General features: G+C 55.1%; 1 protein-coding gene across 2 annotated transcripts; it reads right to left on the bottom strand.

The window, feature by feature from the left end:
• Positions 1-794: 794 nt before the first annotated feature.
• Positions 795-26,630, bottom strand: LHX6 (LIM homeobox 6). Of its 2 annotated transcripts, XM_061156197.1 has the most exons (10): positions 26,547-26,630; positions 25,321-25,392; positions 24,745-24,927; positions 24,261-24,382; positions 15,261-15,481; positions 12,651-12,751; positions 12,355-12,450; positions 11,959-12,133; positions 7,353-7,456; positions 795-3,016 (listed from the first exon to the last, which is right to left on the bottom strand). In XM_061156197.1, exons 1-10 carry the CDS (start codon positions 26,628-26,630, stop codon positions 2,996-2,998), a joined length of 1,179 nt encoding a protein of 392 aa, XP_061012180.1. In that variant the 3' UTR covers positions 795-2,995. The 2 variants fall into 2 exon arrangements, with proteins under 2 accessions (XP_061012180.1, XP_061012181.1); XM_061156198.1 differs by lacking the exon at positions 7,353-7,456.

The raw sequence follows: 26,630 nt of genomic DNA, 5'->3' as shown, positions 1-26,630 counted from the left end.
GGGTGAGGTCAGGGGTGGAGTATGCAACAACTAAACAGGGGGGCCCTGCAGGGGCGAGGACCACGGCCACCCTGAGCCGAGGCTTATGAGTGACTGTTCCAGGCCACGAGGTGGGGGTGGGGCAAGGGCGGGGCGGGCCTGCTGGGCAGAGCCAGCCCACTCCCTTCCTGGTAAGCCTGGGCTTCCACAAACGGTTCTGCCATTAAAAGAAAATTCGGCAACCAGCAGCAAGATGCCTGCTCCCCGGATTACACGGTGGCTCTGGAACCCAACCAGGCAGTTGTCACCCCCGTCTCCAGTCCGTATTCCCTTCACTCCACCCCATTTCCCAGTCAGGCTCCTCTAGGCTTCCGTCTCTGGCCTCCCAGCATCTCCTCTTGTGAACTTACTCCGTGAACTTCTCATCTAAGGATACAGCTCAAGTGCCCCCCTCCCCGAGTCCAGACAGCACATGGGGAGGGATCTGTCTGTCTACAGCATTTGCCTGACTGAGGGCTTTTCCTGGGCCCTTTTCTGAGCCTGCAAGGTCAGCACGGGGCCCAGCAGAGGGTGGTCGGGAGTAAGGGGGTACACCAGCCAGCCTGATTGCCGGCACAGCACAGAGTAGAGAAGAAACCCACCATGATGCCTTTACCCTGCTCAGCCTCCTAGCTGGGAAACAGAACCAACCTTCTGGAAAGGGGTTTCACTGGCTAGCAGCCCTGCTACTCTGGGGGCCAGGCCTGAGCCTGAGCCCTTCACCAGAGAACAGGAAAGAAATGGAATTCTGTTGTGCTCCGGAGGTCAGTGCCAGCACTTCTACTTGCATTAACTTTATTTATTACACAAATAAGACATTTACAAAGCACAACATGAAAGGTATGTAACAAAACAGACATTGGTTTTACAAAAAAGTGCTTACAATTTTTTTTTTTTTCCGTGTGTGTGTGTATGTGTGTGTGTATTTTCCCCCTTTTACTTTGTATTTAAATAAATAGTCCTGATGGCCTGTAGGTTCTCAGGCTGCTCTATCAGGCTAGTGGAGACATGTCTGAACCGCAACATGCTACAACCACGTGATCCACGCAAGGAACAGACCCTGGGGGGAGGCTCAAGGCAGAGTGGGTACTAGGTGACCCTGGGCAGGACTCGGCTGGCCACTCACCACCTGATGGTGCTTGGGACTGCGATCACTGGGAGCAGAACTCAAAGGAAAGATTAGAGTTCCCCAATCACCAGGGATCGGGCCCAGCTGCTCCTGTTAACGTCAGCTCCGAGCACAGGGCTAAGCACACATTATTCACTAGGTGAGTTCTGAACTGAGCTGCACCACCCGCATTCAGAGGGGTGCCTTCTCTTTGCCCTGAATCAGCTGGAACTGTCTTTGAAAGCGAAAAGAAGCAGGTTCCCTTCAGGGGCTGCACCCGGGCCCAGCCTTCCTCCAGATCGCAGAGCGAGAATGGCATATAAGTTTTCATCTTAAGTGCCAGCTTCAAGCATTGGGATTCCGAACCCTTATCCAGACTCAGCGAGATAGTGCTGCAATCGATTATCGATGTCTGCCACGGGTGAAACCAGAGACAGCAGATACCTGTGTACCATGAGCTTGCTTTCCCTGTCCTAGAGTCTCCTTCCCAAAGCAACATACCAGGTGAACCAAAGGAGGAAGGATGACTTGGGCTGAAACATGCTTACTAGCAGCCTCTAGTGGGAAATGCATCAGGACACAAAGTAATTCTAAAATTACAGGATACGCTTGGGACAAATGGGTGTCCCCTGAAAACATAAATCATGGTCTTGTGTAGCATGAGCCCTTTTGTTTTTTGGGGGGAAGAGTAGCAGGACGGGGTGGGTGTGAGCACAGCTGTCTGGTCCGCATTCTCAGAAGCAGGCGGGGCTGGCTCTGGGCAGGGTTGCTGGAGAAGCCCAGAAGTGCCAGCTAGAACCCTGGGCTTGGCACACTCACTTAGCATCGGGACCCTCCTTCTATGCAGAGATGGGTCCAGAATGAATGCTCTGACTGCCCTTTCCCTGGGCTCCATTCCCCAGTCCCTTCAGGAGATGCCCCCCAACCAAAAAAAAAGATGTGGCCCAAGCACCCTCACCCATCGGGAGTCAACAAGTAGCCAAGAAGCGTCCCCAAGTGTAACCTGTCCAGACATTCAGAAATGTCGCCACACAGATCAAAAACCACCTCTGCTACGTCACCCGCACATACGCTGGATAACGGGGAAAGTGGGGCCCCCAACACACACACCCCAAGTTTCCTCTTTCCTCTCCTTAAAATGGCTCCTGCCCCTCCCAGCCCAGCATGCCAACTCCTCCTGGGCCTCCAAACTAATGGGGGTCTTTGTTCCCCCCACCCTCTCCCTATCCCCCTGCCTCTTGGTCTGGGCAGGCCTCCATCTTTGCCCTATTGGGCCTCTCAGGGTTGGTCAGTGTCTCTTCTCTCTCTGAATTAACTTGACATAACCAGACAGATGGAAATGATAAAATTAGAACATAGCTTTCCTTTGGGGACATCCCATAAACACTGTAGCGTTTTCCAGACAAAAGCAACAGAGTGGATAACCCTGGGGGTTGTTGACTATTCAGAATTTGGAGATGGTTCCAAGGAAGTAGTAAAGGCCAACACGGGAGGAAAGAAAACCTGTAAATTGGAAGGCTGTTGGCGTCGCGCAATTCAATTCGGCCTTTTGCTATTGTGATCAGCTTAAGTTGAAGAGGACGACTCCTGACTAAATGGGAAACACGGGCTGTTGTTTTCACCCTGGCTCCAAGTATCAGGGAGCTCTAGCTTTCCTGGAGGAAGGCTCCGCATGCTCCTGGTGGAGGTTCTGGTTCTCAGCAGGAGACGGGGAGGCCAGGCCCAGGGGCCCAGCTGGCGGCGGGCAGGATGGCAGACGAGGGGTGGACGCAGAGCGGGTGATCCCTGGCAGCGGCTCGGACTCTGGGTTTCAGAGGCTGAGGGACAGCTGCAGGTCGCCCATGGACAGATGCGGAAGTGCCGGCAGCGTCAGTACTGAAAAAGGATGACCTGCAAGAGGAGGACGTGGGAAGGGGCTGAGCCAGGGTCGGCACCAGCTGGTAGCCCCCCAGAGGTCCTCAAAGGCCTGGAGAAGGAGGGGGACCCAGGGCTCACATCTGAGTTCAAATCCTGGCTCAGTCACTTGCTTGCTGTGCAACCTTGGGCAACTCACTTCACCTCTCTGAACCTGTTTCCTCATCTGTCAAACAGGGATGAGCACACCTCTCTCCCTCTGTCTCTCAGATGGGGAGGAATCAGGAAGATCCAAGAGCAGAATTCAAGATTCAAGAGCAGCAGCTAGCACCTCCTGGGCAAACTTCCTGGCACTGGGTATAAGTGCACATGGACGTGATTTCACAGAGCCTGGCCTTAACCCCACCAGGGTGCCCTGACACCATCTCTTTTTTACAGGGGAGGCACTGGGGCCAGAGAGGTGAAAATCCAAGAGCCTGGGATCACCCAGCCCAGAAGAGGTGGACCCAGCACGGCAACCCCAGCCTGGCTCTAGAATAAGCTATGCTCGTTAGACCCACTGCCTCTTCCTCTCCAGGCCACCCTGAAAGTTACCAACGGTGCCTACCAAGTACCAGGCGACGGGCCAAGCCCTTCATGTGTCCAAGCACTTGGAGAGGCAGGTGGCTGAGACACGCCAGGTGCCTGACACACAGAGGGTGGTCAGGGACAGACTGCCTCCTCTCCCCGTCTCCCACCTAAGATGCCTGGCTGACCTCCTACTGCCACCAACACAACCCCGTAGGTTCAGGTCAAGGATTATTGGCTATCTGGCCAATGGGATGTGCCTTTTGTCAGTCCCGTGCCAGGAGGAGGTTTCAGGTGGGCAGAGGACGTCCAGTGGGCGTGGCCATATGGCTGTTCCATTTTTTGATCAAGAATGTTAACGGCCCAGGTCGGTTTCCATGAGGAGGAGATGGAAGAAAGCAATGGTGATGCTCGCCATAAGAGCCATCGTAATAATAACCAACACACATGGAGCACTTTCTGCACACCAGGCATCATGTTAGGCCCTGTACATATATAATCGCATTTGCTTTCAGCAACAACCTTGCATGGTAGGAACGATTACTGTCCCCATTTTGTGGATACTGGAACTGAGGCTCAGAGAAACCGTGTTCCCAAGTCCCAAAGTGAGAAGGTGGCCGAGCTGGGGTTTGGTCTGCCTGACTCTGGACCTCACCCCCACCTTAGGCTGCTCTTCTCTAGTCTCTGGGTTGCCTACCTGGCTTTGGGCTCTTCCTAATAGAAGCTCTCTCCAGAGAGAGGACCCTGCCTGTCCATGAGCTTCCGTCTCTCTATCTGAACAATGACGGCTGGGCCCTGATTTCTAAGAATTTTCCCAGCTCTATGTGGGATCAGGAGCCGTGACTGGGAAGAAATGTTGGTTCTGGAAACTCACAGGGATGAGCAGTCCAATGACAACACGGCAGAGGCACAGGATGCTACCCCGATGCTCAGAGTACTGTTCTCTGGGCCAGGCCAGTGCTGGTCTTGATGAGTGGGTTTGGGGGGGCTGCCCCAGGGGGCCCTGAATCTCCTTCTCACCAGACTGGATCAGGCCCGGAGGGATTTGGAAGAAAGCCCACAGGGTTTTGCACTGCCTGGACACACACAGTCTGCCAGGCCCCAGGGGTTTGGCAAGATGTGGACAGAAAAGTTTCCTGGGAGCTGGCAGGAAGGTCTGACAGTGAGAGGGCGGAAGGTCATGAGGAGGGGGAAGTGTTTTTCTGTAGAGTTGCTGGACGTGAAGCTGGGGCTCTGGGCCAGCAAGAGAGAACTGTGACAAGGCAGCCAATCCCAGGGACCAGAAACCTTCCCCATCCAAAAGCTGCCAGACCCCCAGACTGGCTCATCCTTCAGGCTGAACCAGACATAACCACAGGCTTAGCTGAGAAACCAGGAGACAAGGGCTCATCTCCAAGTGCTGAGCCCTGAGCTAATTCCTTCCAAAGATCCCCTCTGACCCCAGATAATGCCCAGGCCCTTTGCTTGAAGGTACAGGGCCCTCATTATGTAACCCCACTGATGGCTCCCCCCACTTTCCTGGACCCCCGCCACACTAAGCCCTCTGCTGTCCCCGCAGTTCTTCCAAACCTCTATGCCTTGGAAGGGACTCCTCACGTCCCCTGCCTCTCCCCTGGAGCTGGCCATTCTGTCTTCTGGGTCCTCAAAGATCCACGTTCATCCCTTATCCTCAACTGCCCTGGGGTGTAGCTGCCCACCTCCTGCTCTAAGCTACCCTGAGGACAGGGACTGTGCCAGCTTGCCTCTGAGTCCCGGTGTAGGGTGTGACAGGACGAATGCTCTCCTGCAGCCCAGGGGGAAACTAGCCCTAGGATCAAGGCCAGCTGTACCCACACTTGCTGTGTGTCTCTGGGTGAGCTGCTGCTCTGGCTGAGCCCGGGCATGCAGGGGTGAGTTGGAGTCAACCACAATCATCCTCCCAGGGAGGCTGTGAAGGATGAGGTCAAAGAGAGCATCGTGCAGACTGTGAAGGGCAGCTCGGAAGCACGTGATTACTGAACCAGGTGGACTTCAGATCCGAGGGGCTAGCTGCATCCCTGGACAAGTCGGGTCACCTCTCTGAGCCTCTGTTGCCTTATCTTTACCATGAGGATGCCATCCTCATATCCACAGGGTGATCGGGGGCATCAGACAACATATGTAAAGTGCCTGCCATGAACAAAGAAGCTGTTTACCCAAGGCAGCCCTTCCTGTGAGTATGACAGTCTCAGAGGGGATGTTCCTGGGGTGGAGTCACCCACCACTGGGGTCTCCAGAATTTGGGACTGCATGCGTCCTGCTATTTACTTATAAACCTACTGGTCCTACTGGCTGGCTGTACCTCTGCATCATCTACTTTCCCCATGGTGCCCAGCCCTCAGCCCAGCCCCACAGGTAGGTGCTCAATCAGGAGGTGGAGTAAGAGGGGCTGTCCTGGAAAGGTGGTCCCACTCCTGGCTGCCTGCCAGAATCATGGGGCTGGGTATGACACCCTGGGGCCTGCCCCAGCTGCCCACAGGTGAGGCTGGGGAATCTGCCTCACTAGGAGCTGCCCAAATGATGCCGAGGCATAGAAGACTGCGCTCAGGCCTGGCCCTGTTTCTCCCCAAGCCCAGCACATCCTCTGACTCCCAGGGCTCCCTGTCTTTCCGAGGACCACTACAGTGATACTTCTAAAAGAGACCTCCAGGGCCCACCACGGTCCACGCGCCTCCCCCTGGCAACCTGAGGGCTCCACCCCTCACTCTTATTCCTCCCAAGCTTGTGTGCCAGCAGCTCTGAATTGCTCTGGGTTCCCCGAGAGCCGTCGCGGCTCATGCCTTCCCTACCGAACCCTGAGGCTCAGGCGTGCCTTCCTCCAGGAAGCCTTTCTGTGTCTCTCCTGAGCTGCGCCCCCACCCCCAGCGCCCTTGGGCCCAGCATCACAGTTGAATCATGCTGTGTCCTAACCATTGGCCTCCTCGAGGACAGGAACTACATTTCCTTCATCTCTGTGCTCCTGGCAGCTGACTCGGGGCTCCTGGGCACAGCCTGTACCTAGCAAATGTCAGTTGAAGAACCGATTTTGTGAACGAACAAAGGCACAAGTTCTCATTCCGGTTCTGTGATCTTGAGCTACCTGGGCCTCATTTTCTAAAAGAAGGGGTTGTCTGAGAGCAGTGGCTTTCAAGGCTCACTGCGAGCTGTCCTGGAGCTGAGTGGGAGGTGGGGGCTCTACTCCCTCTGCAGTTTCATCCAGAGTGTCTCCCCACCAACCCCGTTTCATCTCCATCCTTCATTATGAGAAAGAACAAACAAATGGCTTCCTGGGCGTAAGAACAGAGCTTTCAGCCACTGGTCTGGGTGCCGTCCAAGCACCCTTCTGGGCGTCCAGTCCTACTGCTTGAGACAACCAGAGATCGGGTTCCTCAAAGGAGGCCTTACCAGTTGACCAAGGGCCACTATAGCTGGCCTGCTGTCCCTGGGCCCCACCAGCTCAGGATATTCACTCGCAACAGATAGAAACACAAAGGAGGAAGCAGGAGGAGGAACCTGGGAGATGGTGGGAGGCAGGGTGGTATGTGATATAAGCCCTGCTCAGAGCTGCAACGTTTGAGCGAAGTAACTAAGTCCGTAAATCTGAAAAAGAGAAGGCCAGCCGTGGTGGGGAGCTACCAGGGGGCTGGCCGTACATGCCGAACACACTGGCACCAGATCAAGGGACTGCATGGTGGGGCACAGGGGGGCCTGAGTGCCGGGCAGAGGGTGCCGGCTCAGTGCCAAGAATCCTGCCGGAAACCCAATCCTGGCGGGGTGGCTCTGACCCACCCAGCCAGGCTCCATTTACCTTCTCCCCCCGGCTGGAGAGTGGTCCATCCATATCGGCTTTGAGGTGGACCGGGGGCGCGGTGTAAGGCAGCCGGCAGTGCACCTGCCCGCACTGTACCTGACCTGTGGACGAGAGGATGCCTTGGAGCCCATCCCCCAGTCTCCGTGCAGCATCCCACCAGCCCTGGGCTCGGTAGGCTGGATCCCTGGGGCCATTTTCACCTCTGTCACTTACCAGTGGGATGCCCCTGGGCAAAATTTCAATAGGGTTGGTTGCAGTACCCTATGTGAAAGTCTTTTGGCTTCTGGGATCTTAGTTCCCTGACCAGGGATTAAACCCATGCCCTCCGCAATGGAAGCGCAGAGTCCTAACTGCTGGACCACCAGGGAAGTCCCTGAAAGTCTTTATGAGCAATGAAGCCGTGTGTGATAACTGCCTATTGTGTGTGCTCAGTTGTGTCCTACTCTTTGCAACCCCACGGACTATAGCTCATGAGGCTTCTCTCTCCATGGAATTTTCCAGGCAAGAATACTGGAGTTGCCATTTCCTTCTCTGGGGGAATCTTCCTGACCCAGGGATCGAAACTGCATCTCTTGTGTCTCCTGCGTTAGCAGATAGATTCTTTACCAACTCTGCCACCTGGGAAGCGTAGTTGAAGATAACTGTCTAACTCACTGATAAACACTCATAAATGAATATGTACATGCACCCCTATGTTCACAATAGCCAATTTATGTAAACAACCTAAATGCCCATCAATAGATTAATGGATAAAGAAAATGTGGTACACATATATAATGGAATACTACTCAGCCATAAAAAGGAAGGAAATAATGCCATTTGCAGCAACATGAATAGACCTAGAGAGCCTTATAATAAGTCAGAAAGAAAAAGACAAACACCATATGATATCACTTATGTGTGGAATCTAAAATACGACACAAATGAACTTTTATGAAATAGAAACAGACTCATAGATATAGAGAACAGATTTGTGGTTGCCAAGCAGGGAGGTGGGAGAGGAATGGAGTGGGAATTTGGGGTTAGCACATGCAAACTATTAGATACAGAATGGATAAACAAGGTCCTACTGTATAGCCCAGGGAACTATATTCAACATTCTCTGACAAATCATAATGGGAAAGAATATTAAAAAACAATGTGTATATATATATATATATATATATATATAATAGAATCATTTCGCTGTACAGCAGAAATTAACACATTGTAAATCAACTATATTACAGTTAAAAAGTTTTAAAAAGAGAGAGAAAGAAATGAATATATACATACAAGGCTGTACATTCCTACATTCAAGGCTCTACCCCATCCATTCGAGTCCTTCCTTGGTGCCTTGTACCTTCTTATGTCCCAGGTAACACCAGGGTTTTACCCCCCTCCCATAGAGGACTCTGTACTCATATGTCACCTTCTCTAGGATGCTATCCCTGACTACCCTATTCACAACTGCCACCCAACACCAACACCTCCCCCCTACCCTCCCTGCCTGTTTTCTCAGCTTTATTTTTCCTCCTTAGCACTTACCATCATCTGACTTACTGTATATTTTTATTGTTTATTTGATATTATCTGTCTTTGCCAGCTAGACTGCAACCTCTAATGAGGGCAGGAATTTTTGATTATTTCTAGATTCTAGATCTTTGTGGATTTCCAGGACCTAGAATAAGGTATGACATCTAGTAGATACTCTTTAAGATTTTGCTGGATGAATCTCTATACCCTGTTCCAAGATCTAAAACAGTGAGGGGTAAGGCCATCCTTGGTCTGACCCAAATCTCTCATGCTTCCACCTCTTTACCACCACAGTGATGCCTATGGCCTCACTCTTCTCTGAACTTCATCCTCTTTGGATGCAGGGGAAGGAGCCCTGTACAGAGACCTGCAGTTAATATTTAACAGGGCAAGTCACTGTGCCTTTTTGAGCTATAGTTCCCTCATCTGGGGAAGCTGGAGGAATTCTTAATATGGGCTGTTCTTAGGGCCCATGAACAGCCTGAGATTATGTGGAGAACTATGTGCATATGTATGCATTTCTGGAGTCTAGTTCCAAAGCTTTTTTATGAGACTCCAAGCTTGAAGTAAGTAAGTGTTAGTCCCTCAGGGGTGTCTGACTCTTTGCGACCCCACAGACTGCAGCCCACCAGGCTCCTCTGTCCGTGAGATTTTCCAGGCAAGGATACTGGAGTAGGTTGCCATTTCCTTCTCCAGGGGATCTTCCCAACCCAGGAATCGAACCCGGGTCTCCTGCACTGCAGGCAGATTCTTTACCAACTGAGCTAGAAGGGAAGCCCAAGCTTGAAGGCTCTGGGAAACGCAGGAACCTGTGAATTCAGTGAATGGCAAAGAAAATTTCTAAGGGGACCTTCAGTCTCACAGCAGGAGGCAGCATACTGAAACACCCTTGACGCCTCCTGCCTCAAGCTGGGTTCACCTTGAGGGGAAGAGGAAAGGGCACTTCAGTCCTTTCTCTAGGTGTCCCTAGGCTTGGCCAACAAACTATGTGGACAGAGTCCTGACATAGCTCCGGAGACCATGGCCCCACTCTCCGTGGGGTCACCTAGATCTGTTACCAACTTCCCAGCAAATGTTGGCTGGTGGCCCAGACTCCTGGTACCTAGAGAGCCCCTGGTGCTTGGCACCTTTTACAGATGAACAAGATTGTCAGTGAGCTCTTTGCAGCTTAAACACGTTATTGTTTAGAAAAGAAAGGAGGAAAAGAGTCCCTCCTACTGAGTAGATGGTTCAGAAATGGAACAGAACAAAGAGACACTGGCAGACACTGCCACTTCCAACTGGCAGCCGGGTGCAGTAGGCAGGATTCTGCATTCGCAGCTCTGCAAGCCAGAACCACCACCACCATCACAAGAGCAGCTAATACTTTTCCAGACTTACTAAATACTGAAGACATTAAGTCAATGATCTCATCTGATGCTCACAATACTGCTTTGAGATAGGTATTCTCCTTTTTAAAAAAGAGATTGGATTCTTATTGTCTTCATTTTTACAGATGAGGAAACTGGTATTCCAGGATAATAAGACACTTGCCCAATGTCTCACAGCTTGTAAGTGACAGAGATGGGCTCTGAAGCCCCACAGTATGACACTAAAGCCCACATTTCATTATCAAAGAATCCTGGCTCCCACTAACTTACTGTGGACCGTTGGTTTCCTCATCTGTGCAGTAGAACAGTGATGTTTAGAAACATCTGTCAAGATAGCGCCTGGCACATGGCAGGGACTCACAACACAGCTGTGCTCTCTCTGACCTCCCTTCTCTTTCTCTTTTACTTGAACCCAGAGAAGAGAGGGTTTGCGCTTGTGGGTATGTTGTCACCATCTATCTTTCTGGCCATGCCCAGCTTTGAGGAAACAATCAATAGAAACAACCTCAAAGGGAAAGAAAATCTGTGACAAGCACCCGCTCAATAGCAAATTCATTAAATGTCCATCCTCCAGACATGCACAAGGCTCCTCTCTCTGTCTCTCCCCCAGATTTCCACTCTTTGAACACTTCACCATGACCTGCCACCCCTCACCCACAGTGCTCAGTCCCCACTGACACACCTCTCCTCCCTCCTTTATTTGTTTATTGTCTCCCCTCCTCCCCATCCTGCCACCTGAGCCTCAGGAGAGCACAGGCTTTGGTCTGTTGTATCCCAGTGCTTGGAGTCCCCCAGGGTGGAGCTAGGAGTAAAGAACCCAGCTACCAATGCAGGAGACACAAGACATGTGGGTTCGATCCCTGGGTCAGGAAGATCCCCTGGAAAAGGAAATAGCAACCCATTCCAGTATTCTTGCCTGGAGAATCCCGTGGACAGAGGAGCCTGGCAGAATACAGTCCATGGGGTTGCAAAGAGTTGGACACAACTGATGAGACTTAGCACACAGGCATCCCAGTGCTTAGGGCACAGAAAGCACTCAGAAACACTTACTGAACACATGAGCAGATCATCACCCTGTGAGGTAGCATCATTAATGTGCCAGTGTACAGATGAGGAAACAGGTTCCAGGAAGTCAGGTGATTTGCCCTCGGCCTCAGCTGTGGGTACTCCTGTCAACCTGGCTCACTTCTGTGACCCAAATGCATTCATGCCAGGGCGTTTTCTGCCTACACTTGGTTCCTCTGCTGCCTGCACTCTCCTTGTGTCTCACTCACTCCTACCACCCTTCTGCTCTCAGCCGGAGGAGAGGCGACATCTCCACACACTCCCATCCAGAATCCTGACTACAGGAATCACCACGATGAAAACCAAACAGCTCATCTCTCTGGTATTGTTTCCTGTCTCTCCCACCAGAATGCAGGCTCCCCCAGGGAAGGGACTTCACCCTTCTTGTTCTTTTTCTAGTCCTCGGTCCCTGGCACAGAGTGGGTGTTGAGAGAGTACTTTTTGAATGGCTTGCCTCTTACGGAGGAGTCCAGCTCCACTGCGGCAGAGTTGGGGAACTTAACTCCTCTCTCCCATCTCCTCCCAGTGACTGAGGAATCCTCAGCTGCACTCACGAGGCGCAGCAAGGCCTCCTCACGCCTCCGCCACCCACGAGCGCTCGTCTATACCCGCTCTCCCACAAGCCGGGCGACCGGGGTGTCGCGGTCACTTACTCTCGATGTAGCCGTGCAGGGTGACCATGCGAGCCCGCTCGGGGCTGCTGAACGGGGAGTAGTGGATGTCGTCGGACAGGGCGGAGGGGAGGCGGGACGGCGGCGCCCCGGAGGGTGGCACGGGATGCTGCGGTGTGTGCTTTTTATGACGCGCTCGGCAGTTTTGAAACCACACCTGGAACGACAGCCTCAGCAGCCTCAGCCTCGCGGAAAAAGGCTGGACGCGCCGCCGCGGGACCCCAGGCGGGACTGCCTCGTCGCCACCTGAGGAAGGGCGGCCACGTGTGCTCCCCGACCCACTCCACGGCTCAGCAGCCCGGCTACGCGCTCGAGGGCCCGCCCCCAGGCCCCTAGGCCCCGCCCCAGACCCGAAGGCCCCGCCCACCCCGGCCCCACCTGGATGACCCTTCGGCTGAGGCCCGTCATGTCCGCAAGCTTCTGCAGCGTCTGCGCGTCTGGGTTGTTGTCCTGCGCGAACTGCGCCTGCATAACCTGCCAGGCGCCGCGGGGCGGTGAGGCACGAGCCCACCGAGGTCGCCAAGGCCCCGGCCCAATCAGAGGCTCCGGCCCGGAGGCCACGCCCCCAGGCAGCTACAGCCCCTCCCCGCCACCCGCGGGTCGGGCAGAGAGGAGGAGTCAGGAGGTCCTCTAAGCCCCGCCCACTCCCGGCCACTCGCGGCCAGCCCCTGTACCTGCAACTGCTCGGCGGTGAAAGATGTCCGGGCGCGCTTAGCCGGCTTGGGCTGACTGTCCTGTTCCGAGGGCACTGCCCCCTCCAACGTGAGGCCGTTCCCTGGGGGCGACAGAAGTGGCTGACCACGCGTCCCCATCTCTTCTAGTGGCAGCCTGGAAAGGACGGGGGTGGGGGGAGCTGGTCCCTGGAAGTGTCAGGAGCGGAGTTGGCTGGGAGCGGGGATCCCAGGGTTCTAAGCCCTTGAACTGTCTTTGGGGAAGGGCCTTCTACTTCTGAGCATCTGCTCAGTACCAGACGCTTCTCTTTGGGGGTGCCCTGTACTTCTCACAACCCTGAGGATGGGTGTCATTATCCCCGTGTTACCTACGGTGGAGGATACTGAGGTTCAGAGAGAAGGAAGTCCCAGCTCTGGACCTTTTGACTAGTATTCTGAAAGCTGGCTGACTCTAGCATCCCAGTTTGGGCTCCCTCCTTGACATACTGGGGAAACCAAAGACTGATGGAGATGGGAAGCAGGCAGGTTACAGAACTGTGATCCTAATTTTGTTAAAAAAAAAAAAAAAAAAAATGGAAGCAAAAAGGTTGGAAGGATATACACCAAAGGCTTAGGAAGAGGCAATGCAATTATGAAGACTCAATGTTTCTGCAGCTTCTGAAGTTTTTTCCAACAATCACATGTCATCACCTTCTCTAAGGTTTGATTTTGTTAACTGAACGTGTTATTCTCTTTCCACTTAACATTACTTTTTTAATCACACTAAATATATTCCTTTCTTTTAATATCTCATTTTTCTGAATGCAAAGGTAGTACATGCTCCTTATCAATAACTCAGAAAATTCAGATAAGCACAAAGAAGAAAATTGAAATCTCCAGAAACTCCACCACTATTCATAATTTTTTAACTAGGAACACTGTGTTGAAAGAAAGAAAGAACAAAACAAACACTCTGACATACATACATAGAACAAAATCTGGGAAGATATACACTAAAATGTGAGGGGTGGTGGCATTTGGAGTGGTCTTTATTTTCTTCTTTTTGCATAACCATCCTTTCCAAATTTTCTATAATGGACACATGAGTGTTTAACTTTTACAAGTAAAGCAATAGCCCAAACTGAAGGCTGGTCAGTAAAGGAGATCTGAGGTCATAAGCTTTCAAGTTCCCAGCATGGTAGGAGTCTGGAGTCAGCCTGGCTATGAGAGCTGGAGTGTAACTGGCAAGGCTGTGGCTAGCAGTGGTCCTAGTTGGTCCAGGTATGGAAGTAGCCTGGAGTGACTGATGGTGTGGTGGAAACGCTGACTCCTGGACTTCCATCCCAGCTCCACAACTGACTTGCCCAGTTTACTTGAAGGTAAATTCAGAGCACCCCAGCTTCACTTGCTCCCCACCCAGACCCACTCAGCCCTGATCCTGGCAGGAGAAAGTGATGGCCCTGCTGTGGCCAAGCCTTCCCAGGTGGCGCAGTGGTAAGGAATACACCTGCCAAAGCAGGAGATGTGGGTTTGACCCCTGGGTCAGGAAGATCCCCTGGAGTAGGAAATGGCAATCTACTCCAGTATTCTTGCCTGGAAAATTCCATGGATAACCAAGCCTGGTGGGCTACAGTCCATGTGGTCTCAGAGTCAGACATGACTGAGTGACTGACTGGAGCTGTGACCATGGCAAACAGCACTCTGGGGATTCCTGACTAGTCCTCTGACTGGAGACTGAGGCAGGGTGGTCCATATTTCCTGAGAGGCACTGTGGATGGGGCAGACACTTTATGACTTAGCCCCGACAAACCCGGGAAGACCTGGGTTTTAGACCTGAGCCTAAGTGTCTTCAGAAATCTCAGTATCAAAGACAGAAGAGATTTAGGGATCTTCCTAGTCCAAGATCCCCTGGAAAAGGGAAAGGCTACCCACTCCAGTATTCTGGCCTGGAGAATTCCACGGACTATCTGTGGAGTCGCAGAGAGTTGGACACATTGAACAACTTTCACTTTCAGTAGTCCAATAACCATTTTCCACTAGGGAGAGTGAGGCCCAGAAAGAAAAGGCAACTTTGTATGGCAGGGCAACCTGCCAAAAGCAAAACTGAAGTTGGGGTCTCTAGACTCAAAGGCTTTTCTCCTTACAGCCCAGAAGGAAAACCCCACCCCCAAACCTCTGGCTCGTAGCTACTGGGGTGGGAGTTGGGAGGAGAGGGTTGCATCAACTCTGGCTGACTGGTCCAAACCTGGTTCCAGCAAAGGAGAGGGGATAAACCTCCAGGCCACCCAGAGCTATCCAAAGGCAGAGGAGGCTGCCCGTGATGAGAGTCACCGCTAGGGTTCATTGAGTGCCTCTCGGCTTGTCAGAACACCAGCCTCATCTATCTCTGAGGTGTCTTATCGTTAGCCCCATTTTACAGAGTAGGAAACAATTTGCAAGGACCAGCAGTGTGACTTCAGACTTGCAAACAAATGGTGGAGCCAGAAGGGCAAGGTCCGTGCACAGCCCCACCCTCATGCTGCCCCCAGGTGATAAAGGGGGATCTAGAGAATTGCAAGCAGTCCCTGGGGTGCTGAGGTGGCATGGGGGTCAGAGAGGGCTGGGGGTGGGGAGGGGTAGGGGCGGGTTGGGTACCGTTCTCCGCGGCCCTCTTGAGGTTCTCGATCATGGTGTCGTAGTGAATACGGCAGAGCACCTTCTCCTCAACCAAGCCAAACTCCTCGCCCGTGGATAGCTGGCGCTTGCACGAGAAGCAGGCGAAACAGGCCAGGTGGTAGGCATTGCCGCGCGCCCGCCGGACCCAGTCGCTGGCGTAGATCTGTCGGCCACACCGGGCGCACTTGGTTCCGAATCGGCTGTGGGAAATGGCCGGGGAGGGGAAAGAAGGGATGGCGAGGCTCAGACCAGCCATCCAAACCCCTGAGTCTCTGCCACGCCCGGTTCCCAAAGGACTTCACGCAAGCATTTCCCTTTGTCTGGATTCACCATCCCCTGCAGCCAAGTCCCACCTGGAAGGTGAGCTGGTGGGTGGTTTCTTACTTTCTTCTTGGTGCTTTTCTGAGTTTTCCAAATAGTCTACCATGATCACTGAATCTGTATATAACATTACTCTGCTCAATAAAATATATGGGAAATGTAATAATAGTAATAATCTGGCAAATTTATGAGCACTTACCACTTGCCCAGCAAGATTCTAAGTGTTTTATGTTGATTGTCCCAATTAATCTTCATTTTTGCAAATGAGGAAAATGGGGACCAGAGAGGTAAAGTAATGGGCACAAGGTCACACAGCTTGCAAGGAGAGAAGCCCTAGCCAGTGTGACTCTTGAGAAGAATAAACTGTAACCCAGCTGTAGAGAAATTCGAGTGTCTTGAAAGCATAGACAGGTATGCACTCACTGGCTTTGTGACCCTGGACACAGTGTTTAGCTTCTCTGAGTTCTCATTTTCTTGCCCTGAGCTGAACGAGGTGACAATAGCAATGGTTAGTGCTATTGGTTTAGTAAGCAGCTACAGTCTCAGACTCCGGAGCCCTGTGTCATCCTAACAAGAGAGAAAAGCCCAGATCAAATGCCTCACTCTCTCTCAAAGTTTTCTTGATTCTGCCGCTTCCCCTTCGCCCTCCCACTTTGTGGTGTGGCTGCCTCCACCGCCACCGGACTGGGAGCCCCTCCAAGAAGCAGCAGAGTCTGGTTTACCCTGTCCTAGAAGTCAGCCCAAGGCCTGTCCCGGGAGCACCAGGGAAAGTCTTTTCTTGAAGTAGATGACTCACCCAGTGACCCTGCGCTGACCCTCTGGTGCACACTCTTTTTCAGGGAATGGTGACCCCACTTATCCAGCCCCTCAAGCTTAGAAACCTAAATCAACCACTTCTTCTCCTCAACCCAGCAACCAACAAATCATCAGACACTGTAGGTTCCATTTCCTAAGTATCTCTGGGACCCATCTCTTCCTCTCCACGGCCAGCGCTGCCTTCCTAGCCTTGCTCCCATCATGCACCTCTCACTGCCCATCTTTACGTCTGTTTCCAGCGTCACCCTGGCCAACTCAGCCTCCACAAGGTGGCTACAGGGAAGTTGCCAGCACGGATGCTTTATGCTGTTCCCTACCCAGCTTAAAATCCTCTGGTGGCTTCACTCTACGCTCAGGATCTGGTCCAAGATCCTTGGAGTTGACTGGGCTCAACAGACCACATCCTCTCTTGGCTCATCTCCTCCCTAACCTTTCTCAAGATCCCTCACCCCACACCCAAGCATGAGCCTGAGTCAGCCACGAAGCAAGGTGGTCCCAGGTCTTATGACCCCTCTGAAGCACTCCCCACTCCCCAGGCTCTGGCACAGACTGTTTCCTCTTCCCACAGCGGACCTCCCACTCCTAGCTCCACGGCTCCCAGCACCACCTTCTCAGCACTGAACACATCGACTTGTAAAAGACGGGATTCTTGGCTCTCCCTTCCACCCCGGCATTCCTGGGAAAAGCTCTAGGAGATTTGCCTCTGTGTCCCCAGAGGCACATTTCCACCCAAAAGAGCACTGGGAAGCGCCTTGAGAGCGCGCAGGAACCAGCCCAGCAAATGCACTCTGGTTATAGCCTCGCCTGCCTTGGCAAACACAAGCAACTGCCGGTTGAATAAACGGTCTCGGGTTGAACTGAGTACAGGAGCGGAGGCCTCGGCCAGCGCCGACTATAGGCGTCCCCCCAGTGCCATGCCGCTCTCTTGCACAAGGTGTTCTAGGGGACCCTGTCGGCGGCCGCTGGGTTCGCTCAGGCCGCTTTGCGCGCCTGGGCCTAGTCAACCGTCCCTCAAACAGACAGAAGCGGATTCCCACCCCGGAAATTCGGCTTCCCCGGCACAGTCCGCGGTCTCCGTTTCCAATCCTTCAGTAAAGAGGAGAGGAAATCGTTTTGCCCATTTTAGTCTGCTCCTGCCCGAGGGGCGATTCCGAATTCCACTGCCCGGCTCCGGACTGGGAGAATTTCCTGGCCTCTGAAAGGAAGAAGAAGGAAGGGCCAGCCGGGTGCAGAACCCTCGCGATGCTCCAGGTTTTTCCTCGCCGCAGCCATGTGAAGTGGGGACTCTGACACCCAATTTGCACACGTGGAATCGGAGGTTCAAGGCAGACAAGTGACTTGTCCAAGACGACACGGAGCGTGAAACACGGGTTGAGGTCCCTTCCGACGTGCAAAAAAAATCTCCCAGAACCTGCGGAAGCAGTGGGACTGGAGATGGGTAGAGTTGAAACCCGGTGGTATGAACAGGAAAGGGGCCTGGTTTGACTGCGTCGCATCCCCACTCCGAGCCTTGGGTCCGGGAAACTCCCTCGCGCAGGGCCTGGGGCCTCCGCAGTCTCGAGTAGAGGGAGCCTTAAAGAGTCGGTACAGGAAGGCCCCGACCTTGAGATGCAGGCGAGAGCTATTGCGTCTCCAGGAAGCGGTTTCCGTGTTCCGGGATCGGTGAGCAGAACCAGAGTTCAAATTCCCAGATCCTGGCTCTTGGCTCTGCAGGGTTCGTCGTTTTCCGCCAGGACGCATCCAAGACTCCTCGAGCATCCCTGATCTTCCCGTTCCACGAGTCCGCGACGCCGCGCGCGTTCTGCGCCTCCGTTGGCCGCTCGCAGAGCCCTCACCCCGTTGCTCTGAGGCGGGAACCGCAGGCGACCTTTCAGCAACTTTATCGCCCTCCTCGTATCACCCCAAATGCCGGGAGCTGTCCCAGCTCTAGGATCTCTCTGCGCGCGCCGTGTCTCCGCCCAGTCAATAAAACCATCCTCGCGTTTAAATCCTAGATGGGGATGGGGGTCATTTTGCAGTTTGGGATGCGTTTCGGGCCGCTCCTGAAGCGTGTCCCCAACCCGTGGAAGGTAGCATAAACAAGGGGCATCAGGAGACTTGCGGATCCAGGCTCTGACAAACCGACAGACTCCTTTCCCAGGCGGACAGAGAGGCCCGTGCCGCCGAATTCCGGAAGCAGCGAAATCGGCGGCAGAGACAACGAAACTTCAAGAAAGGGGTGATCGGGAGCTGCGAAGGGAGCGCCAAAGGGATTAGGGGGCGCGGCCACTGCCCGCCTCCCCCCTGCGTTGTGCGCGCCCCTCCCTGGGTCCCAGCGCGCGCCGCGGGGCAAAGGCGCAAAGCACAGAGGCGCTTTGGGAATGGAGAGGTGTCGGAGGTAGGAAGCACAGCCTGGCAGCTGCTGCGAGGAGTGGAGTGGGCGCCGCGCACCGCCTTGCCCTCTGTCCACGCCAGCGGGGAACGCAGACATCTGGGTACTCGTGGCTTTGCGGAGGGAACTGTGCGCCAGGGACGGAAGCAGGCTAGCTCTCTCCGCCTGTCTTTCCTGGATACCGAGTAGGAGCCCAGCAGTTATTTGTTGCGTGAATGAGCCTCAACGGAAGAGCCCATCGGAATTTCACTACGACTCCTGTCCCCATTGCTACGCTACCCCTTTTCTGGAAACCGGAGCTCAGAGGGCGGGGCGGGGGGACACTGTTAAGAAGCTAGTGAGACAAGGCGCTGACACTCAAAACCAGTGTTCTCTTGTTTTGCGTTCGGGACGCTCACTTGAGGGCCTTAGAGAAGAGATTCTATGAGGCAAACAAGTTGCGGGGGGAGTGGTCCTATGCCTTCTGCTTCTTCCCTGCTTTGCAAACCCACAGGAAAAGAAGCCGAAAACAACAGAACCAGCATTTAAGAGGTTAAAACGCCCCACTCCTCGGAGGTCCCAGCCCAAGCCCCTCCCCGAACGCCTCTCTCAGCTCCCCCAACATCTGTCCCCCAACAGCTGGCGGCCGCTGGGCTGCTCTCAGCCGCGGTGGGGGGCCGCTTCCCAGCTCTGAGTCTCCCCGGGGACCCTGGGGTCCGGGGGAGGGGGTGGGATTCCCCCGCTGGAGTATGTGGTCGGAGCTTGGGTTCAAGGGGAAACGAGGAAGAGAAGCCGGCAGGCTTGCCCTAAGTCACTAGGGCCAAGTGGGGGACAGGAACCATGGTGGGCAGCCCCCCTTCCCAGGCCCAGCCCCGGGCACTCTCTGAACACCACCCCCATCAACGCGAGGAGAGGTAGTTAACCCTTTACGCCCCATGCCCGTGGTCAGAAGGCAAGAGGGCTAAGGACCTTGTGACCTGAACCTCCAGTCACTGGGACTCTGAGAAGTTCACTCCTGCTCAAGTGCTCCCAGGGCCCACCCAGGGACAGTCAGTCAGACAGTCAGTCAGAGCACAAAGGGAAGCCAGCCAGCCAGGGTAGGGAGTCTTAGGGCCAGCAGGGGTGGCTGGGTGGGTGTGGTCTTTGCCATCCCATGGGCCCCACCTTGCAGAGGCAGCAGGTTGCTGAGTGTCTCAGCTGCAGAAGAAGAGTGCCAAATATTGAGACATAAGGATGGTAAGTCAGGCCGCCGTGAGGGTTATCCAAGTTCTGCCACTTATTAGCTGTGTGACCTCACCACTCAGGGCCTCTGCTTCCCATCCTATAATGTAGGGGTTATGACAATTACCTACTCACAGGGTGGATGGGAGGATTCAATAAGATAAAGCAATGAGATGTAAAGGGTTAACACAGTTCCCAGCTTAGAGAAGCGCTCTGTACAGTCTTGGGACAGCATCCTCGGTCCTGTCCTCTTCTGCTCTCTCACTGGTGGGACGCATTCTCTATTCTCTTGGGACATTGTCTCCCCCAGTCTACAATTGATATGACACTTCAGGAGGGGAGGGGCCAGAGGGGCATTTCAGATCAGTCAATGTGGGGCAGCAGCCACAGGTCAGTGGGTGGGAGGAAGCTGTCTGGTTGGTTTATTTTTTAAAAAAATATTTATTTATTTGACTGCACCGGGTCTTAATTGCAGCATGTGGGATCTAGCTCCCTGACCAGGGATCTAACCCAGGTCCCCTGCATTAGAAGCATGGAGTCTTAGCCTCTGGACCACCAGAGAAGTCACCTGTCTGGGGTTTTGATTGTTGAGACATGAATCCCCCAGAAAGGAACACTATCTTCCCACCCCACCCCCCACACACAGGACTTTTTCCCCCCTACTTCTTGGAAGCAAATAGAAAGCAAAACGGTCTTAACCCAAAAAGTGAAGACATTAAAAGGATCACACACTTTCCTGATGGAAAAAAAAAATTTTTTTTTTCTGCTAGGACTCAGGGAGTGAGGGGAGGTGGGAATCTGACTGAAGCCACAAGGGCTGGTGAGGTCCCTGTTTGGATGGTGAGTTGGAGAAACTGAGGTAGAGAGGTCCAGTGATTTCAGAGAGGGCACATAGTCAGTGGAAAGTCAATCTCCTCCAACGAAGCCAGGAGCAGCAATGACCCTCCAGACTCTACCCCACCCAGGCACAGCCACCTGCGTCTTGCCCCGGTGAGCTTGGAGTGCTTTCCTAACATCTAGCCTCCTGAGCCCCCAGTGCTACCAGCTCTGCCAAAGAAGATAGAAGTCTACAGACCAGCGTCAGGGAAGGGCAAGATAGCAGACAGAACCGAGAGGAAGCCCTTCCCTGGGGAATAAGACCAGAAGTCAGAGGACCTCGGAAGCTACCAGTGGGGTCTTGGCCACTTCCTCCCTCCCGGCATCCTGTTCAGAAATCTTGGCCTCTCTTTGGGGTGAGTGCTCCAGCCCATTTCCCATCAGACCCTTGATCTTGGGTTTCAGGAAACAGAGGGCCAGAGAATCTGAGTGCTAGGCCCTTCCCTGAGTCCCAATCTAGAGCTGCCTTCCACGCCACCGTGCTCTCTCCAGGAAGAGCTCTCTTCCAGCAGCCACCCAGAGCCCGGGCTGCTGCTCAGAGCAGACAATAGTCCCCGCCTGGCGCTCCGCCTTTTTTCTTTCCCTTTTTGTGGGTTTCATTATTTTTGTTACAGGTGGGGCTGCCAGGGATGAGTTATGCCTGCAGGGAGACCTGGCTGGGGGAGAAATCATCAGAAAAGCCACAATTCTTCTCTCATCCCAGGGAATGTGAGCCTTTATTCACTCTTTTCTTAACCAAAAATCTGTTTTAGTTTTGCTTTGGGGGCTATTGTCACTAGAAAAGGATTAGTGCTCAGAACCTGCAGCCCAGAAATGGCCCAGCCCCATTCTTGCTCCCCAAGCTGTCTGAGGAAATGCCACCAGGGCGGGATGCCTCTGCCACCCTGCCAGTGGTGACACCCATAGCACCTACCCTTTAGGGAGCCTCTGCTGAGCCTTCCTCCCTTCACTGGCCTTCTTGGCAGCTCAGAGAGATACCCTGGTAGGACACTGAGGGCAGAGAGATGCAGTGATTTGTCCGAGGTCACACAGTGATTCAGGGTTGGCCTCATGGAGTCTGGTCTCTGTGTCTCCATGATAGCTGGACATCTCCTGCTTTGTCCCACTACCGTGGGAAGGAAGGCAATGGAGGCTTTGAACAGTAGGGTCAAGATCTGAGTTTTGACTAATCCTTGAAGATCTAGGAAAGACATCAACCAAGGAGGCTTGGTCCAGCCTTGGGCATGAGCTGGGGCTGGAGAAGCAGCAGAGACACATGGGCAAGTGGCTCACAGGGTGGCGGGTCTGCTGCCACCAGGAGAACCAGGAGAGGGGGCCAGGCCTGCTTCACTCTGCGGGAAGAGGACGGCCTGGGGAACCCAGCTGGCCCACTGATGAACACACGGAGCCCTGAAAGGGCAGCTGGCATGTTTCTTTACCAACTGGAGTCAGGCCTAGAGCAGGGACCCTAACCTCTGCTTCCTGCCCTGGCCAGCTAAGAGTCAGGACAGTGGAGGGGAGAGGTCACACTCTGGTTACACACCACACAATGAATGACAGCCCTGCCCTCACATACACACAGGCTGCAGCCCATACCCACAAATCCACAGTCACTCCACACCCTTGAGCCCTCAGTGCCTGGATTAAGGCCGAAAGGAGAAATGCCCCTCAGAGGAGGGGTGTGTGGTGGGGTGGGGAATGACGGGATTTCAGCCTCTCACCTCCAGACCCCAGGCCAGAAGGAAGCTTGTCCTGACCAACTTGACAACACACACACACCCACACACGCGCACGCACGGTCTAAGCATTCACAGAGACACACACTCTCCACTCACACATGAACTGACAGACAAGTGCTTGCTATAAAGGTACACCCACGCTGTCCACACGCCCCTCGCCCTCCTCAGCTGACACATTCACCCAGGCCACTGCACAGATCCGGACAGACAGACACGCTGCATCCTCGCACTTGGAGTCCCAGGCCAGCTGGTAGAGCCGCCCTTGCCCATGTACACCCTAGCTGCGCTTCCACTCACACCCATGCACCTATGGAGAATAGTCCATTTTTCCAGCCAGGCTTCCTAAGGTGTCCTTAGAGCACCCCAGCCCCAAATACTACAAGCCTCCTCCTAGATTCAAGGTCCTCTCTTTCCAAGTTCCCAGAGACTCAAATCCAGGGGCCAGGGGAAGCGGCATTGCCTTACATAGCATCCCCTGACTTAGAGGATCTTTCTGGGGCTGAGGTATTCCCAGGAAGGCTGCATCAGTGACCTCTCCTCTCCCGAGGCAGGGATGGGAAGGATGTCGGAGGGATGGGGGCTGCTTGTTGTAGGGCAGTAGCTTTCTCCTAGGAAAGCTTCCTAGGAAAGCTCTTGGGAACAGGCGTCCTGCCTAGGAACCAATCCCACTCCACTCTCTCTGGACTCTATAGACCCGAGTTCAGGCCTGCTTCACGCTTCCCCTAGGGATCCGGCCGGCAGTCGCTGCTCCTCTGACCTCGCCGTGACCTCGACACCATGACCCGGGCAGGGCCGAGCCAGGCGAGGTGAGGAGCCAGGCGCGCCCAAGCGGCGGAGAGGCGGCAGGAGGACCAGTTGGGCTGCTGTGGAGAGCTGCCGGACGCGGCACCGCGGGGCGGAGGGCGCAGGCCAGGGTGATCCTACTCCGGGGCCCTGGCTGCGGCGCCCCACTCCTCCTTCCTGTCCCGGCAGCCCAAAGTCAGAGCCTAGACCCAGGAGAGGCTGAAGCCCGGGCCGAAACGGCGACGGAGCTGGGACTGGAACCGGCGCCCAGGGCGCAGGCAGGATCCCAGACACGAAATCCTACACTCGAGCGATGTCGGGGCCTGGGTTGAGGCGGAGCCGGAGACCGAGGTCGGGGGTTAGATCGAAAGCTTGAACATGGGTTCGGATCCTAGACCCATGCGAAGGCTAGTGCTTGAGGCCGAACCAGAGCTGAATCCAGCCTCGAACCCGGCCGGGGTAAGAGCCGGGACCAGAGCCGAGACAAGAGTCTGGAGCCCAGCTCAGGGTCCTGCCGGGTAGAGACGCCGGCTTTGCTGGAGTGGGAGTAGGGTTACAACCCAGGGCCGGGGGCCTCGGAGCTCGACCGACGCGCTGGGAGTCGGAACAGGAGCCTGAGGTTCAGGCAGGAACCGAGAGGGAGCCAGAGACGCGACCAAAACCGAGTGGGCCTCAGCCACCGGAGGCGGATCACCGGCCCGAACCCCTGCCAGCACCGGCGCGCGGCCTGGAGCTCCTGGTGCTTGGCGCTGAGAGCCGGCGGGCTGGGCCCCCGCGCGGCTCGGCGCCGGGGCTTTCGGGACGCGGGGGCCTCCGGAGGCAGAGACCGAGCGCAGCTGACAAACGGCCTCTGCGCGCCCCCGGCGACACTGCTGGCCCTGCGGCGCAGCCTACCTGAAGTAGTCCATCTTGCAGAAGATTTCCTTGTTCTTGATGTAGCAGCTGTTCTGCTGCCTCAGCGACGTGCGACACACGGAGCACTCGAGGCAGCGCACGTGCCAGATGAGGTTGTTGACCTGGGGAGGGGGCGGAGATGGGGGGCGGCTGAGCGCGGACCTCTGCGCGCGCCCGGCTCCAGCCTCCCCGGCCCCCTTAGCAGACACAGGCGCCGGAGATCTGAAGGAACATGTGACTTCCCCCACTTTTCTTCTGTAACATGGAGGCGCAGGGAGGTAGAAATCAACTCTGCCCATTTTTCAGACGGGAACCCGGGGGCGCAGAGAGACGCTAAGATCTGCCCGAAGACGCTGGAGTCTGGCCGGGGCTGAGCAAGGATTCGGATTGAGGGGACCCGGCGCCGGCGTGGCTCCCCCTGCAGTCCTCGGGGTCACAGCCCACACCCCGCCAACACACACGCAACACCCCGCCCCTGTCTCACCTTGAGCAGATAGCGGTCCAGGATCTCCAGGCCGCAGCTGGAGCAGATGTTCTTGCCGGCGGACGGCACGGAGGAGGCGGCAGAGGGAGGTGAGCAGACGGAAGGCGTGCTGGGCGTACAGGGAGAAGCCCGGCCCTCGTCCTTGTCCAGAGCGCCGGCCAGGGCCTCAGCGTCCGACTGAGCCTGCGGTGGGGGGAGAGCGAGAGCCGCACTCTGAGCTGCGGGCCGAGTCGGATGCCCAGCGTTGCTGCTGCCTCGGAGACAGACCCCGGCCTCAGCGAACCAACCGACAACGAAATCCCCCGCAAACGACAAGCCACGGGCTACAGGACAGGAATTTGGAAGGGCCTACTGGAGAGGAAAGGACGGCTCCAACTTTTAGCACGCGCGTCCTAGGTGCCAGGAGCGGTCAAAGCTCGCCTTCCCGGCCAGAAAACCGAGGCTCAGAGAGGGGCGGCGCCCTGCGGCAGTCCCCCAACGCACGGGGCAACTGTTCGGGGCCGGAAAGCCGCGTTAGCTCCCCAGGGCCCGGCCGCCAGGGGACCGAGGACCGAAGGCAGGGCCGAACGAACTCACCATGGCGGGTGGCGCGGTCCCTTCAAGGCAGCGGGTGGTCGCTTTGCAGCCGGACCCTGGCTGGGCCATCACCTGGGGGAGGGGGGAGGGAACGCAAGCGGCGGCGGCTGCAGCACTGTGGCTCCGCGCAGCCTGAGCCCAGCGCCTCCCCGCGCCTGTTATATAAACCGGCGCGGAACAATGAGTCCTAACTTTGTAGTGGGCATTTAAAGCCCTTCCCCACAAAAGCGGTGTCTCTCTAATGAAGCAATTTGAATTTGGATTGGATTTTTTCCCTCTCTCTCCCCCTCTCCCTGCACTTAACCCGTGGCTCTTGAAGTAATCGCTTAGTTCCCTTGCAATCCAAGCCTCTGAGGGGGAAAAAAAACACGCGCACACACACAAACTACCTGCAATTAGAAATTGTCGTGAATGCCCAAGATAAGAGGTAGCCAGAGTGTCAATTCCAACTGTCAATCAGTGAGATCCATCAGGCCGCCCAAAGAATTGCAAATTTGATTTTTTAATGGTAGTAATTAAAAATCGAATTTTTTCTCCCTCCACCCACCCCCCTTCCTCGCTCCCTTCTCCTGCTCTCGGCGCAAAATGCAAAAAGGAGAAAAGAGAGAAAGAAAGAAAATAAAAAAGAGACTGGGGAGGGGCGCTTGAGGAAAATAAAACCCTGAGCGCTGGGAGCATCCGCCCGTCCGCCCCGCGCGCGCGGCGAAATTGATGCGGCGATGCTGACGCGGACTCAGGCGCTTGCCGAGGGCCAGTCCGAGGGAAACCCAGAGTAAAACGGGGGCGAGATTGGGGACGAAACGGGGCCCAAAAGAGAAAAGGGAGGCGTCCAAGAAGAGGAAAGAGCACCCTCCAGCCCCTCGGATCTCCCGGGACCGGCCCCGCGCCGCGATTCTCAGCGCTGCGCCGGCACAACCCCCGGCGCATCGGCGCTATCAGCGCCTATTCAGACGGACAATACCCGCCTCGCCTCCTCTTGATTCGCCTGTGTCTTTGCTAAATCGCTTTTTGAGAAATTCCTCCAACATTTGCATAATGTGTTCCCGCTTTCCGCGACCCCCCCTCCTCGTGCTCGCGCGCGCTCACACACTCACAGACACACACTCCCAGGCGCACCCCCGCACCCCTCCTCCCCGCGGCCGCCCGTCGCCCGGCCCGGCCCGGCTGGGTCCCGGTCCCTGTCCGACCCCGGCCCGGGCGGCTCACCCACTCGCTCGCTCGCTCACCTGGTCGGTGGCGGGGCCGCCCTCGGCCGGCAGCCGGCAGCCCTCGGGCAGCGCCGGGGCGGCGTTCTCATGCTTCCAGTACAT

This window comes from Dama dama, chromosome 11, assembly GCF_033118175.1.
Source record: "Dama dama isolate Ldn47 chromosome 11, ASM3311817v1, whole genome shotgun sequence".
Classification (NCBI taxonomy): Eukaryota; Metazoa; Chordata; class Mammalia; order Artiodactyla; family Cervidae; genus Dama; species Dama dama.
The sequence above is the reverse complement of the archived record's forward strand: the minus strand, read 5'-3'. Positions and strand labels throughout refer to the sequence as shown.